This window comes from Grampus griseus (genome assembly GCF_964374135.1).
Source record: "Grampus griseus genome assembly, chromosome: 11".
In the NCBI taxonomy this organism is placed as follows: Eukaryota; Metazoa; Chordata; class Mammalia; order Artiodactyla; family Delphinidae; genus Grampus; species Grampus griseus.
In genome coordinates this window covers 56,641,932-56,658,019 of record NC_139005.1, presented here as the reverse complement: position 1 = coordinate 56,658,019, position 16,088 = coordinate 56,641,932, and the positions used below count along the sequence as shown (strand labels likewise).

At 38.5% G+C, this 16,088-nt stretch overlaps 1 protein-coding gene across 3 annotated transcripts in view; it reads left to right on the top strand.

Moving 5' to 3' along the window:
* Nucleotides 1-16,088, top strand: part of PTPRB (protein tyrosine phosphatase receptor type B) — a 113,547-nt gene that overhangs the window by 30,010 nt on the left and 67,449 nt on the right. For all 3 annotated transcript variants that reach the window (XM_082665632.1, XM_082665634.1, XM_082665633.1), the window contains 4 exons: nt 9,639-9,914; nt 10,817-11,074; nt 12,702-12,965; nt 15,290-15,559. In XM_082665632.1, the coding sequence (XP_082521758.1) occupies nt 9,639-9,914; nt 10,817-11,074; nt 12,702-12,965; nt 15,290-15,559 (1,068 nt within the window). The remainder of the gene's footprint in view (nt 1-9,638; nt 9,915-10,816; nt 11,075-12,701; nt 12,966-15,289; nt 15,560-16,088) is intronic.

Below are 16,088 nucleotides of genomic sequence, written 5' to 3'. Positions count from 1 at the left end.
GCACTTTTTTTTTTTTTTTTGCTTTCTATATTTTAAGGACATATCTGAGTTTTCTTTTAAGTTAAGAGAAAGTACTAGTATTCCTCTATATTAACTGCTAAGCTACAAAGATGAGTGTCAGAAATCATATTTTACTGTTATTAAAGCAGGATCAACTAGTAGCATAATATTAAGTCTGAGATATAACTTCAAACAAAAAAAGTCACTCAAATGTGTTGTGCTTTTCTTATTCCATTATGCCTATCTTATCAGTATAGAGTAAAATAGGGTGAGAGCAAGGCATGATTTGGCTGGAGATACAACAGTTGCTTAGATTATCTCTGTAATCATTCTGTATCGTTCCAAGTGTGATTTGTCTGGTTGTTTACCCTGGTAAATTATCTAAAATAACATAATGTAGACATGACCTTAAAGATCAAAAATTTCAACTAAATCAGAACTATTTCAGCACCAATCAGTTTTCACTCCAGATTTAAAATCAGAATTGAAACCCTATGTGGATTCAAGTTCAGTCCAGCAAACATTTATCAGGCATGGGTACTGCAGGGAGTTACACCAGGCAGTGATTGGTGAGCTTATAAAGATGACAAACAAAGCATGGTCTCTGCCCTTGTAGTCTTGTACAGAGGTGACAGAAGGTCAGGATGAAAGTGGTGACAGAGCTTTACCACTTCTTTCTTGGGTGAAGACCTTGCCCTGCCTCTCTCAGGTGTGTTCGGTCATAAATGGTCAATGCAACAACTGTAATAAATTGAAAGCCAAATTATTTAGTTGTGAATTCATCAGAAATAGATTATGAAGGTAACAGATATTGAAGACCTCAACACTTTTGTTAACACTGTGTCCTCAGAGTCTAGAGCAGAGGCTGCAAAGTGGCCCCTGGAGGTGTCTGGGTGTCTAAATAATAGACGTGTTTTGTTTGGCTCACATAATGTTTGTGAAAAATTCAGATTATTTCACCAGCATTGAGCAGAAAATTCACATAAATACCAGATGTATGGATTCTCTTAAAATACTGGAAGATCTGGCAAAACTCGGCCAGGCTGCCTAGAACTCTCTAGAGCTGAGTTGTGGTTTCTCTCTTTTCAGATACAAATTCACTGGAATCCCCCTGGACCACTTCATTTATTTCCTTACCTGAATGTATCCTAAGGACATTTGAGTTTGTTTAAATGAAACTGTAGAGCTTTCATTTAGAAATTTGGGGGGATTTTTATCTTCCCACCAATAAGAAGTAGTTTTTCAGTACCTAAAATGGCATCTAACCCATGGTAGGTGTTCAATAAATATTAACTGGATGGGTAGATGGATGAATGAATGGGGAGATGAATGGGTGGGTCTATGGATGAATAGGTAGATGATAACAGACAAATATTAGTAAATAAAATGAATATTTTAGTGGGAGAATGTACTTAAAAATACGATCTATTCTCCTTGGGTTATGGGTAGGTTATGGAGCCCAGGGAAGAAGTCTAGTCATAGAGAACTTTACCTACAGGAAGAATACCTTAGTGGCATATGACTTCTTAGTCAGTTTCAGGTACTTATTAATCAGCCTAGAGCAAAAGGCAAAAAAAAAATTTAGCTCTTTATACATGGCTCCTTCCTCTGTCTTTAATTTAAAAAAATTTTAAGAGCTTTAATTACCAAATCACCATATCAGCTATTATTTCCACCTCAAAATGTTGCTTCTTGTATTAGTTTACCAGGGCTTCTGTAACAGAACACTACAGATAGGGTGGCTTAAAGAGCAAATTTATTTTCTCACAGTTCTGGAGGCCAGAAGTCCCAGCTCAAGTTGTCAGCATGTTTCTTCTGAGGCTTCTCTGATTGGCTTGCAGATGACCACCTCACTATGTCCCCACATGGTCGTCCATCTGTGTTGTCTGTGTCTAATCTTCTTAGGACACCAGTCATATTGGGTTGGGGCCCACCCTAAAGATCCCATTTTAACTCAGTTACCTCTTTAGAGGTCTTATCTCCAAATACAGTCACAGTTTGAAGTATTGGTGGTTAAGGCTTCAACATATGAACTTTAGAGGGATGCAATTCAGTCCATAACACTTACATGGCTTTAAACACAGGCCATTATTTCTCAATAATGTCTGTAAGCTACTGGCATTAAACTCCCTTGCAGAATTTTTTATGAAAGCATGTTCTTGGCTTCTACCTCATATATAATGAATTTAGAAAGAGTGGAGCCTAGGGTATCTGATTTTAAACAAATATCAAAGTCAATCAATGCACACTGAAGTTTAAGAGCTGTTGACATCGTTTTTCTATTATTCATTGGCATTAAGATTTTGGTACCATTCCTTTTTATGCCTGGTTAAATCTGTAATGCCTAGGAATATTTGTTGTCTTTCCCAGGAAGAAAATAATATTTTCTAATATTTGTCTTGTGCTTTTATAGTATGTAAAATACTTTCACCTACCTTGTTTAGTAGGTAAGAGTATAAAATATATATTATACTGACCATATATTGTTTAATTATAGCCACATGACAATCCTGTGGAGGGAGTATCGTGAAGGCACAGGTGGTTAAGAGTTGAGTTCTGAAAGCAGCGGCCTCCATCACTTACCAACCAAGTTGCCTTGAACAAGTTCCTCACCTCTTTTAATCTATAAAATAGGGACAATAATAAAGAGAATGCTCACTTCCTAGGGTCGTTTTGAGGTTTTAATTGATTCATACATAAATTCTAGAACAGTTTTTGTCACATACTAAGTGTGTAGTAAGTTTCCTATTATTACTTTCAGATTGGGGATGAGATTGACATTCATAAGAATTAACTAATCACAAATCCATAGAGCTAATAATATATGGTAGACCTAGACCTTGAACCCAGATTTACTGACCCCAACTCCAATTCTTTCCACTACTCTGTAGAATGGACATAATTTTTAAGTTGGTTTTTGTTCTTTCAGATTACATATGATAGTTTGTTGTTACTTTTCAATTCAACTTTTAAAAAGAAAAAAATATATTATGAAATACTTTAAATCTATAGTTACTTAGCCTACACAACAGTAGAATAATGATTAAATGTGTGTTAGTGTACTGAAATAATATTGATTTTGATTGTGTTGAACTTCTGGTGATGGACTTCAGTATTTAGGAATCAGCCATTTGCAGTATAGTTATTTCAGGAATTCTAAGATCAAGCTGAGCTCTGTATAGGGAATCAACCAACCTAGTTCTCTGCACTTGACTTTTTGTGTGTTTGGAAGCTTCTTCCATTTGTCTGACTTCTGTAGGTGGGCCTGGCATTCTACAGATTAGCAAGAAATAAAATCTAATTTGTCCAGACAGAATGGAAGAAAATTTGTTGCACCTTCCATTCCTGGACACCAATTCCCTGGAATCCCCCTGGGGGATAAAGGATAATACTGACCACTTTCTGACCTTGTAGGAGAGGTCAAACCCATTCTAAATGTATGAATATGTATAAACAAAGATGAATCTATGCAACTAAAATTAACATGGTAGGTATACATACAGATTTCCAGGGATTTGGGGTTTTGATTTTGTTTTTCTTCCTCTAGATGGAAAAGTTCAAATACATAAAAAGTAAACAGAATAGTATAAGGAACGAGCATGTACTCATCACCTACCTTCAACAGTTACCAACTGACAGACAATCATGTTTCATCTATATCCTCACCCACTCCCCCACCGCATATCATTTTGACACAGTCCAAGTCATCATTTAATTTCATTTATAAATATTTCAGTATGCATTTCTGAATGATAAGCATTATTTTTAACATAACGACAATGTCAGTATCGTACCTAACATTGACAGTAATTCCTTAGTATCTAGATGTCCAGGTTCGGCAGCACACATCAAGCAACAGCTCATGAATTTCTACATGAGAGCAGCTTCTAGGCAACAGTCTGGAAGAGGAGGCCAAAGGATTTCCCTTTGTACTGCAATTATGTAGCATTTAAATAATATTGAGAAAACCTCAAGTGGTTCTTGTTTGTTTGTTTGTTTGGCTGCGCTACGTGACTTGCAGGATCTTAGTTCCTGGACCAGGGATCGAACCCGGGGCCCCATAAGTGAGAACTCCAAGTCCTAACTACTGGACCACCAGGGAATTCCCAAGAAAACCTCCATTGTCAATATCAAAGAGAGGAGGAGTAGGGCTGCTGAAGGATGACGGCATGAGGGTGTTAAAGTCTCTGTCAGCTGTCATTGTCCCCTCCGTGCTGACGTGGTTCTCTAATACTCGACAGAAGTGAGCTTTTCAGTGCTTTTGCTTAAACTGCTCTCTCATTCTGCAATGGCCTCTCTTCTCTCTGATTTCTGCGTCCTACTTGACCTTCCAACTTGCTCAAGTTCATTTCAAGCCCACCTCTGAGACCTTCCCCTTGGTATCATTCTCCTTTTGCATATTCAGCATTGGTGCTGACCTGTGTTACCCTTAACAGCAAGAACAGCTGCAATACTCACACCAACTGCCATTTACTGAGGCCCCACCATGCGCCAGGGCTGCACTTAACACTTTGGCTCCATTACCTCTTAACACTTACAACTCTGTAAAGTAAGTATTGTTAGTCCCATTTTACAGATGAGGAAACTTAGCCTCGGGGAGGTTAAGCAGTTTGCCTAAAGTCACTGTTTGAAGTGATAGTGTTGAGATTTGAACCAGGTTTAGTCTGACGTCAAAGTCAGCCTCCCTGATAAGTTACCTTTGTGTTTACCTTTTTCACATATGTCTTAAATGCCTGAGTAAACTGTAGATTCTCAGAAGCCAAGTATGATGACCCATAAAATAACGTGGCATTCCTCACTCGTGTTAATCATGATGCAAATGATTGTCAAAGCTGCTTTAATTGCGATGCTGTTAAAACTTTGAAAGTTCCTCACTACCTGAACTTTATATTTAGTGTATAAAGTTGATAAATGAAATGCATGTTAATCTGATATATTAGCATAATATAGTATATCATCTTATAAGTCAGAAAGCTGACTATAGTCAAACAGCAACAATTACAAAAATAAAAGAAAATTACATCTCTATAAATCTATTTAATTAACTACAGATTGTGGGCAATTGCTTTCTTGTTTTCTCCTTCTGCTCATTTTAAAAAACCTGCACCAAGGAATGGTTTGTGGCTTTTCCCCCACCCTTACCCTGGTTTCCATGAGAAAATAAGCAATTAGTTTATAGGAATAGTTGATGTTCACTCCATTTTATATAGAATGCTACATAAATGCAGCTTCCAGTCTCCTAGCCAGTCTGCTTTTAACTAGAATTGTATCCTAATTCCTGTAAAGGTACAGAAATTGAATCTGTAATCCATAAAAAATTGATCTCTTGTCCTGGAGTTAGTGCTGAAAGATAAGGTGTGTTTTGGAGAGGTGGGTGGAGGATAATATCCTGGTTGAGGAGACCTTGAGTTCCTGTGGAGAAACTTAGACTTTATCTCATGAAAAGTTCTTGGTGCTCCCTAGGGGATGAGGATGGCAGATGGGAGAGATACAAAGCGGTTATTCGGCAATAGTGGAAAAAAGAGAGAAAATAAGGCAGACACCCAGAAAACTCAGAGTAATCCAGACACAAGGTGATGGAACACCAGGCTAAGGCAGTAAGATTAGGGGGAAAAAAGAAACGGAGAAGAAAAACATTAGTTTTAAAAAATCAATGGAACTTTCCTGGCGGCAGGATTAGATTTAGCTATTATTAGTGTTGTTATTCATTTACCTATGCTACACTATCCAAACTATCAAATGAAAGTCCTGTAAATTTGTCTGTTATTTTTCATAGAGATCTGGTTTGGTTTTTTTGTTGTTATACTGACTGTGCGACTCATGACATCATTTTCCACCCTGGGACAACTAAGGTGTGATAGAAAAGATCTCACGACTTGGAGTCAAGTGTTAGAAGCTCAGCTGAATTACTTGTTACCTATGTGATGTAAATGAGTCACTTAATGCCTCTGACCCTTATTACAACTAAGAAAACACATTGTAAACGATCAGATCCTACACAGATATGTTGTGCGCTATTATGACTTCAAAAAAAGTTTTTGGCACTAACTTATGGATTCCCTACTCTCTTGTTGTAAGGCTAAGTTTATTTCCAAAATAAATACTATCATTTTGAATTCTAAACACTCTGCAAATTCCTATAGCAGTAGATAATAATGTTTTAATGACCATACAAAAGAATTTTTAAAGCAAATATCACTTCCATTTTATACATATGGGTGTCTCCCTCTTCTTAAGTCAGATTTTTTTAAAAGGGAAAAAAGGAAGAATCCATTTTGGTTCAGGAATTTAGCTAAACTTTATCAGAAAAAGTGGGTTGACAGCAAACCTACTTATGAAATTCTGGGGCTTCCTGATACTGGTAGATTCATTGAAATACAGCAGCTGAATGCTATGGAATTTTGCATTTGGCATTCAATATTCCAGATCCTTCTGGAAATAAATACAAACAAAGAGGTCTTAAATTGATGGCTAATGATCAATTTTGATATATTGATTGAGATTAAATTATTGATTTATGGTTTTCAACAGTTCTCAAAGCTTATAATACTTCACTGGTTACTGTATGTATGAGAGCAGTGGGTGGGAAAACCAGAAAGGCTGTAAATGCACACGTGTGCATTGATATCTCCAGCCATCAGCATAAATTATGTAAGTCAAGTAGCGTTTTCCAATTACATATGACCTGTCACACGATCAGAAGATTACAGACCTACAACTAAATTTTCAAGTAGCATTAAAACTCTCTCTTTCATATATCTATCTAGATATCTAGATAGGTAGGTAGGTAGATAAATAGATAGATAGATAGATGCTAGATGAAAATAGCACCCTGATGGAAGTATCTAATTTATTTCTAATAAAATATTGAAAACATTTTTTTAATACAGCAGAGTTTTCCTTGGGCTTAGTTAGATTGAAACAAAGTCTGAAAACTACTGAACTCCTGCCGCATGCATAGCAATAGTGGACCACTGCCAGCAAAGGGCTTTATCACAGCATAAATGGGGTTTTAAGTGTTTGTTTCCAGTGCAGGTTCTTGCAGCCCAGGCACTTCCCAATCTCATTGTTCCTTTGTTCTAGCGGATGTACAAAGGATTGACTGTTTTGTTTTCTGGCTCAGAGAGATTAGATAAAGTCTGCATTTCTGAACTTCACCCTCTAGGCACGCAACCTTAAAATTCATTTTCTATAGATCATATTTTGCAGATTATATATGTTTAGATTATACCGATCATGAGATCATTTTCTTTAACCTTTATCTGGCTGGGTTGTGCATGTAAGTGATAGTATTGATCCCTTTTGAACAATCACTGGAAAGCAGCTGTCCCTCTCATCCTTGTCCTTAAAATGCCTCTTCCGCAAAAATGTGTCACCTCAGTTGGCTATGACAAGGTTGCTCTTGAGTTTCTCTGGCTATTAGAATCGCATGGTAACAAGAAAACTTGCTGTGAGGGGAAATTATGTCCTTTCCTTTTATGATGACGTCCTTAATTATAGAGTGTTATGTAGGATAGAAAATTTAAATAATATTGCCGCACACACACACACACACACACAAACACACACACAAAAAAACCCGTACTGTTTTTCCTCAAGAACCCATAAATGAAAATCATCTTGGGAATTTTTTTTTTATTTTATCTTAAGGGTTAGAATGTTAGTTCATGGGAATAAACTGATAAGATTTTTCCAAGTGTTTTTTTGAAGAAGAAGAAGAAGGCAATTAAAGCTATTATCAGTTTAGTTTCCCAAAAAATGGTATTCCATTTTTGCCTCCATTTTGTCAGTGATTCAGAGGAAGTTTCTTTTTATGATCATGTAGACAGAATAAGTTTATATTACGGAGTGCCCACTGTGTACCATGTAAAGTCTCCTCTCTATCTTGTTACTCTTCCAAACATCCAAGAATATAAGTACTATTATTACACTCCCCAGACAGAGGGGGAAATGGAGGCTTAGACGGTTAAGTAACTTCCCCAAGTTACTGATACATGAGGGAGCTGCAATTTGAATTGAGTTCTGACTCCAAAGCCCATGCTCTCTGCCACTTCACCTCCCTGCCTCTATGACAAGATCATCCCAATTATAGGCGGAATACTAATACTAATACTAGCTAACATTGAACACTCACTATGTGCCAGATGCTGTTCTGAGTGCTCTAGATAAAATACTCAACTTAATCTCCATAACAATTCTACTGAAAAGATAGCGTTGTTATCAGCATTGCACAGAGGAGACTGCTGAGGCACGAGGAGGTTAAGGAATTGCTACCCAGCTACAAAGTGGGAGACCCAGATTCAAGCCCAGGCCACCAGACTCTAGAGCCTACACTCTTCAGGTGAACCTGTGCTCTAGGATATAAACCGCACAACCTGATCCTCTAAGCTCACCTGTGCTTTGGGCTCTCAAAGTTTCTGTCTTGGCTTGGCCTTATCTAGCCTACGTATGGAGTCTATAGGTGACCCGTAGTCTACTGAGCTGTCTGGCTATAAATGCCTTCTGAATATAGAATAAGATTACCTTGTTCCTATTTGTACTAATGTTAGTCACAAGTGAAGACTTTCTTAAAACATATACTGTTCTAAGTAGATGCTAGAGTTCCTCAATTTCTTTCATGAGTAAGATATAATTTACCAGGAGGTAAAGAACTGAGATCTCTATAGCCATGTCACTAAAACATCTAACCTGACTCTTGAAATTTAGTCTCCATTATCTTTATCTCACTTTCTAGACCAAGAACCACATAGGACTTCTGAAAATTACTCATATGTAAATGTCAACGTTTCTACTCCCAACATTCAGGGTAGGGAGAGCCTCATTTCTCGGATGGTCCCACTGCATCATCTGCTCACTAAATGTTATAGATTTAGCTCCTAACCTAGAGACGTGCTATTCATCCTATTTCAAGCTCTACAGTGAAGATTCAATACATGGGAAACAGGACTTCTCAAATTGACCCATGGCTTTGAGAACTGAAACTAAGTAAACAGCCAGGTACAGGACTAACCCACCTGCTCTGGGAGCTCTGGCAGCTCCAAAATGTCCCAGAACTCAAGTTTAGAAAATCTAGGGACATAGGGAATCCCAGTTGTTGGGAGAATTCATTTTGGTGAGCACACCTCGCCTAGGCTCATAATCAGGTCTGTATCTTTCATGGTTTTCTGATATCTAAAAACAGCCCAACGTTTTGTATACATAACCCCCCCAAGCCCCACAACCTAAAAAGGGGAAAGTTTAGTACAAATACACATTTTAAAATTATTTCTTAATATCTGTATTTTCTGTTGAGATTTTCAGTATTTATCCAGGCAGAGCCTGGATGTTTGTCAATGTTTGAAAAGTGCAAAACTTGTAAGCCAAAGAAAATATAACCTTGCTTGGATTTCCAAGCTCAGAGCTGTCGTAACAAAAAAAAGGTTTATTAGAAAAAAAAGGAGCTTATATGACTAGTAGCCAAGGTGGATTTCTTTTTTAAGTAAAATAGTAAGTTTAGGAGTGGCATAAAATGCCCATTTGTATCATGAGCTGCAGATTCTTAAAGTTTTGAAGGAAAATGCATCTGGATTACAGCAAGGTAAGCGTGTATCTGCAAAATTCTTCAAGCCACCTTCTTTTTTTTGTTTTTTGCTCTGCAGATCCTTTACCTCCTGCTAGGTTGGAAGTCAATAAAGAGAAAAGTACTTCCACCAGTTTGCATGTCTGGTGGGCTCCTTCTTCCGGGAAAGTCACCTGGTATGAGGTGCAGTTACTTGATGATAACCAAAAGACACAGGGGGCCCAAATTCAAGAAAGAACTTCACAGAATGAATATACATTTTTAAACCTCACTGCTGGTAGTAAATACAAAATTGCCGTCACAGCTGTTTCTGGGGATAAACGTTCCTCTACAATTTATGCCAATGGATCAACAGGTAAGACCTGTTTACGGATAGTTGCGTATTTAGTAGTCTATGATTCTTTTGAAATTATATTACATTCAGGAAATGGGAGTAAGAATGCCCCAAGATCAACAATAAATAGATAGGTGGATAGATAGGTAGGTAGGTAGATAGATAGATAGACAGAGAGACAAATAAATACTGTTTGATACAGAGGAAAGACTGGACTGGAAACAAGGAGGTGGGGTTGTGCTGCTAGCTTGCTGGGTGATTTTGAACAAGTCATGGAACTTCTCTGGGACTGGAACTTTCTCCAAAATGAGGAAGATGTTTCCTAATGACCCTTCTAACTCAAATGTTAGGCAACAGGATTTTCTGCCTCATTTTCTGAGTTTGTGCAAAATGAAAATTATTTTTTAAATGTTTTCCCTCCCCTGTATATTCTTCTCTTAACATCAAGTCATGGTGTTTCCTGAATATTCCTATGTTTGGAACCAGTCTTTTCTTGCACCCATACATCCCAAAATCAATGACACATTACCATTTCCTTCCATAACTTACTTTCTTATCATTCACTCTCCCCTCATTTTCTCTCCTGCTCTGTTGCTCTCTTTCCATTTTTCAACGTCTACAGTTCTTTCCTTTCTCTTTTCTCTTTACCGCTATGCCACATCATACTTCATTGACAAAATCTACCTTGATACCTGTTAAGTGGGAGAGACAGATAAACTATGATGTAGCTTTAGGCTGTGGACTTTGAAAAGAGCATTAATCCAGGTTCCAATAAAATTTCAAGAGTGCTATTTTCATTAGTTATTACACAAGTTAGATGTACAGAGAAGCATAAATGGATGTGTGGTTTCAAATGAAATGCGTCTATACCTTCTATAAGGAAATTATGAATGACAGTTTGGAAATGCATTGTATCCCACTAGTGCCATCGCCAGTGGAAGATATTGGTATTTCAGCGAAAACGAATTCTCTCCTGATTTCCTGGTCACGTGGCTCTGGGAACGTGGAAAGATACCAGCTGATACTAATGGATAAAGGAATTCTAGTTCATAGTTTTGCCGTGGACAAAGCTACTACTTCCTATGCTTTTCATGGACTGATACCTGGTCACCTCTATAATGTCACCATTGTTACCGAGGCTGCAGGGCTGCAAAACTACAGATGGAAACCAGCCAGGACAAGTAAGTTTCCCTAGCTATTCTGAACAAGAATAAAACGCAAATCAAGGAAATGTTTAATAAACAAGGTTTATTAAATTATTTGGATAATGGTAGTATAGGACAAATGGAAATGCATATGTTGTAGAAGACCTTAATATGTATCCACTTTTCTACTTAGAGAAAGAGGGATTCCCTTTCATTCTAAAGTTTAGGCTCGTCCTTGACAACCTTGTGAAATAGCAGAGTTAATCACTGATACAATCTTAGCTTCTCTTTTTAGTTAAGGATTCCTACTTCCTTCGCTTAAACAGGCATCATCCCCTGCCTTTGTGACATCACTCACAATGAACCAGGATTACTCTTCTCAGTGCTATACAAAGACCTACTCTTAGGTCTTTGTATAAAGAAACAGCCATTGCCCAAACCCTCTATCCAACAAAACATCTCCTGAGACCCAATTCTATAGAACCTGTTCTCATAGCCTAACATAGCCAGAAAACTAATCTGTGCTAAGTTTTAATGAATCATTTATATACATATTATTCATTCATTAGTTCATTAAATCAATATTTATTAGGTGTAAACTATATACCAGACATTGTGGATATAACAATGTCCAAGAGAGACAAAGTCTTTCCCCTCATGGAGCTTACATTCAAGTGCATCCTAATGCTTCTGGTGGGTCTAATGTGTTAATAAATCCCCTCCTTTGGGAAGCTGTGTAATTTTAAGAGAAACTCTAAAATATGTAGTGCCTTAGACATTACTCTAGGGAGGAGAGTTCCTGAAATAATAGGTTGGTGGGAAAGATATTTGGGGACACCTATATATTTACATACCTTTCGTATCACACCTCAAAGATATATATATATATATATATATATATATATTCCCAACAAAAATGTACCATATATTTTAAGAATTATTTATGTATATCAAGAGCAAATTGCACTTCTAACTGGCATATGCAAAAGCAATGTGCCACGCCCATTATTTTAATGAAACATTGTGAATTTATATTATGCCATTAGTGAGGCCCAAAATTATAGCATAAGCAAAAGGTAGAAAATATATTCACCAAAATGTCTCTCCTTTGTAATCATTTTCCTCTGATGAAATAATGACACAACTCCTAAGCTTTAACTTTATCATGATTCAATATGAAAAAGAAACTATTTTCAGCACAAAAAAATTTATGATGGCCAATCAGTCAACCAACCTATTTATTATGTACTTGCTATTATTAAATACATAAAGACAGGAAGAAATTAGGCAGATGACATTCTTTGAGGATTCCACTTAAAGATTTTCAGAACTGGAAAAGGCCATTTTAAGTTTTTTTTGATCAAGCCATCATGAGGCAGTAAGGACCCCTAGGCTTAGTAAGATAGACAGAGCTGCCCAGGGTTGCCCAGCCAACCAATGGCCAAGTCTGAGGCAGAATCTAGGCTCCTGACCGCCATGTTTGTCCTCTGTCCACTAGCCAGACAACCTTTCTTTGGTTTTGCAGTGTTATTTTTACCTTGTGAAGTTGTTTTCTTCAGAGCAGGGAGTGTGACTTGTAGAGATTAAGACACAGGGCGAAATTTGGCCATAAGAGTGGTATGATATCCTGAGTTAAAGTCTCTTTCCCTTTCTTCCTAATTAGCCCCCATGGAAGTCTCAAATCTGAAGGTGACAAATGATGGCACTTTGACCTCTTTAAAAGTCAAGTGGCAAAGACCTTCTGGAAATGTGGATTTCTATAACATTACACTGTCTCACCAAGGGACCATCAAAGAATCCAGAATATTAGCACCCCAGATTACTGAAACTCAATTTAAAGACTTAGCCCCTGGACGACTTTATCAAGTCACCATCAGCTGTGTCTCTGGTGAATTGTCTGCTCATAAGATGGCAGTGGGCAGAACAGGTGAGTCTAAGGCTCCAGAAATTCCTTAGTTGGCTCAAATCACTCTCTGACCCACCTTAGAACAGGATAAGTTAGAAGGAAAATCCCTTTCCCATCCTGGGAAGTATGGTCTACATGACTCGGGGTGTCTGTGGGCCAGGCCCCGCTATACAGAGTCAAGCGAGGGTTAATTGCATTCGTCTGATTATTTAAGCAAATGTATTTGGTGTGATGCCCTGTGCTATTTCATGTCACACCACTTAAGTAGCATAAATGAATTAGCATTGATACTAATGAATAAAACATTTCTGATCGACTCTTATAATGAAGGCCAGTTAGCACTTACCCATGTTTCCCATAAATTATTTTATTTATGTCACCAAACATTTATCCAGTGCCTTCTTCCTGTAAAATACCGTATTATGAGCTTGGAGAGTTACTAAGACGGCAGAGGTCAGCACACTGCACCCTTCAGCCAAATATGGCCTGTGACCTGTTTTTGTATAGCCCCAAACTAAGGGTGCTTTTTACATTTTTAAAGAGTTTTTTAAAAAAGAAAGAAAAATATGACGCAGAGACCATATGTGGCCGAAGAAGCCTGAAATATTTACTTTGCTGACCCTCGATTTTAAGGAAGTTACATTTTAATCACACAAATGTAGAATACACACACACACAAAATAAAACACACACACACAAAATAAAAATATTATTATATTTTAATAATGGTAATGATATTGATATTTCCATGGATCAGGCACTGACTGAACAGTTTACACCATTATTTCATTCAGTTCTCACCAAAACCACAAGAGAGGTCCTGATATTATCACCAGTTTATAGATAATTCGAAGAGGTCAAATAACATGTCCATAGTCATCCAGCCAATAAGGGGTGGGGTTTAAACCAGGCTGTCCTATTCCAGAGTCCATTGTCTGTGCTATTGGAGATCCCAAGTAAGAGCCATATATATGGTCAGAAAGAAAAGAGAAACAAACTCTCTTTCAGAAGATCAGTAAAGACTTCTGGGAGGAAATGGCCTTTAACTGGTACTTTAAAAATATGAAGCTCTTGGCAAGTTGAGAGGGAAAAGAGGGAAGGGCATTTGAGGTGGAAGGAATAACACAAGCAAAGGCACCGAGGCGGAAGAGACCAGGAGACTTACAGGTCTACAGAACGCGAAACTGGAGGCCAGCATTCAAGAGTGGGGAACGAGGGAGGGGGGCTGCAGGGAGTAGTCAGAGTGAAGACTGGCAGGATATGGGGTCTGATTTGGGAGGGCTACAAACACCACACCAAGGACTTGATGTTTTATTCTGTAGTTAATGGAGAAACCTTAAATGTTTTTGAGCAAAGGATAATAAAATCAGAGTTGTATTGCAAGATTAATCTTTTCCGTTGGAAGAGAGGCATGTTTTGTGACCACACATCCAGGGTCTCTTCTAAAAGATGCCACATTCATCACTGTCACCATCATTATAAGCAACATCAGTATTGTCTCTAGGGCTGGTATGCAATCAGAAAAACACAGCGTTTGTATCACTAGGTTATTAACACTGTCACAGAAGATCATATTACTGATATATTACTAAAATGATTTTACCATGCATTTCTCGAGTGTCCAGTGGCTCCAGAATGCTCATTTGCAATTCACAAACATCAGGAGGGGATAGAAATGGGGGTTTTGTTTTGTTTTTCAATATCTTTATTGGGGTATAATTGCTTTACAATGGTGTGTTCGTTTCTGCTGTATAACAAAGTGAATCAGCTATACATATACATATATACCCAGGGCTTCCCTGGTGGCGCAGTGGTTGGGAGCCCGCCTGCCGATGCAGGGGACGCGGGTTCGTGCCCCGGTCCGGGAAGATCCCACATGCCATGGAGCGGCTGGGCCCGTGAGCCATGGCCGCTGAGCCTGCGCGTCCGGAGCCTGTGCTCCGCAACAGGAGAGGCCACAGCAGTGAGAGGCCCGCGTACCGCAAAAAAAAAAAAAAAAAAAAACCCAAAACATATATACCCATATCTCCTCCCTCTTGAGTCTCCCTCCCACCCTCCCTATCCCACCCCTCTAGGTGGACACAAAGCAGAGCTGATCTCCCTGTGCTATGCGGCTGCTTCCCACTAGCTATCTAGTTTACATTTGGTAGTGTATATATGTCCATGCCACTCGCTCACTTCGTCCCAGCTTACCCTTCCCCCTTCCTGCGTCCTCAAGGCCATTCGATATAAATGTTTTGAATTGCAGCTATTAGGTCTCTTATCTACTGTTGCCCATGAAAAGTGAATGAGCATCCTTACTTTTGGATTTTAGTATCTCCTTTTGACATCATTTCACTGTTTAGTTCCAGAGGAAGTTGGAGACCTGGAGGCAAACAGCAATGGTTCTACAAGGTCCCTGGTGGTGAGCTGGTCGCCCCCTGCTGGAGACTGGGAGCAGTACCGTATCCTGCTCTTGAATGATTCTTCGGTGCTGCTCAACACCACCGTGGGAAAGGAGGAAACACACTACGTCATACGTGATGTGGGGCTCATACCGGGAAGACAGTATGAGGTCGAAGTCACTGTTGAGAGCGGAAATCTGAAGAATTCTAAGCGTTGCCATGGCAGGACAGGTAAGCAAATATCAAGGTGTTAATGACTGATGGAACCTTAATTCGGTCCTTCTTCCAAGTAAGCCAGGTAACCGTCAATGTCATATCCCAGGGTTCCCTGTATTTGAGACATTATAGACTGACAAACTGAAATAGGTTGGTAATGTTTAATTTTGTCAAATTAGAGTATTAGAAATCACTTCCACTAATAGGTTCATTGTTTTTGAAAAGAAAGACCTTTCTAACACCAAAAGAACAGGAAGGAAACAATCTGAGAGAATCCTCCCCACAAAGTAGATAATTGATAACCTTTTGCTGGTGATCAGTGTTAGAGAACCACTGCCTTGACCCACTGTTGACTAATGGGGGATTTTCAGGTACCGAGGAAGAGTTGTTAAAGTGGAGAGGAATATATTCAGATTCTAGGGCAGAGGAGAGGGAGGCTACTGAGACATGGGTTTTGGTATTCTTGCTGTCACCATTATACTGTAATTCCTTGGGCAAGTCACAACCTCTCTGAGTCCATTTCCTCAACTTTCAAATAAGAGAG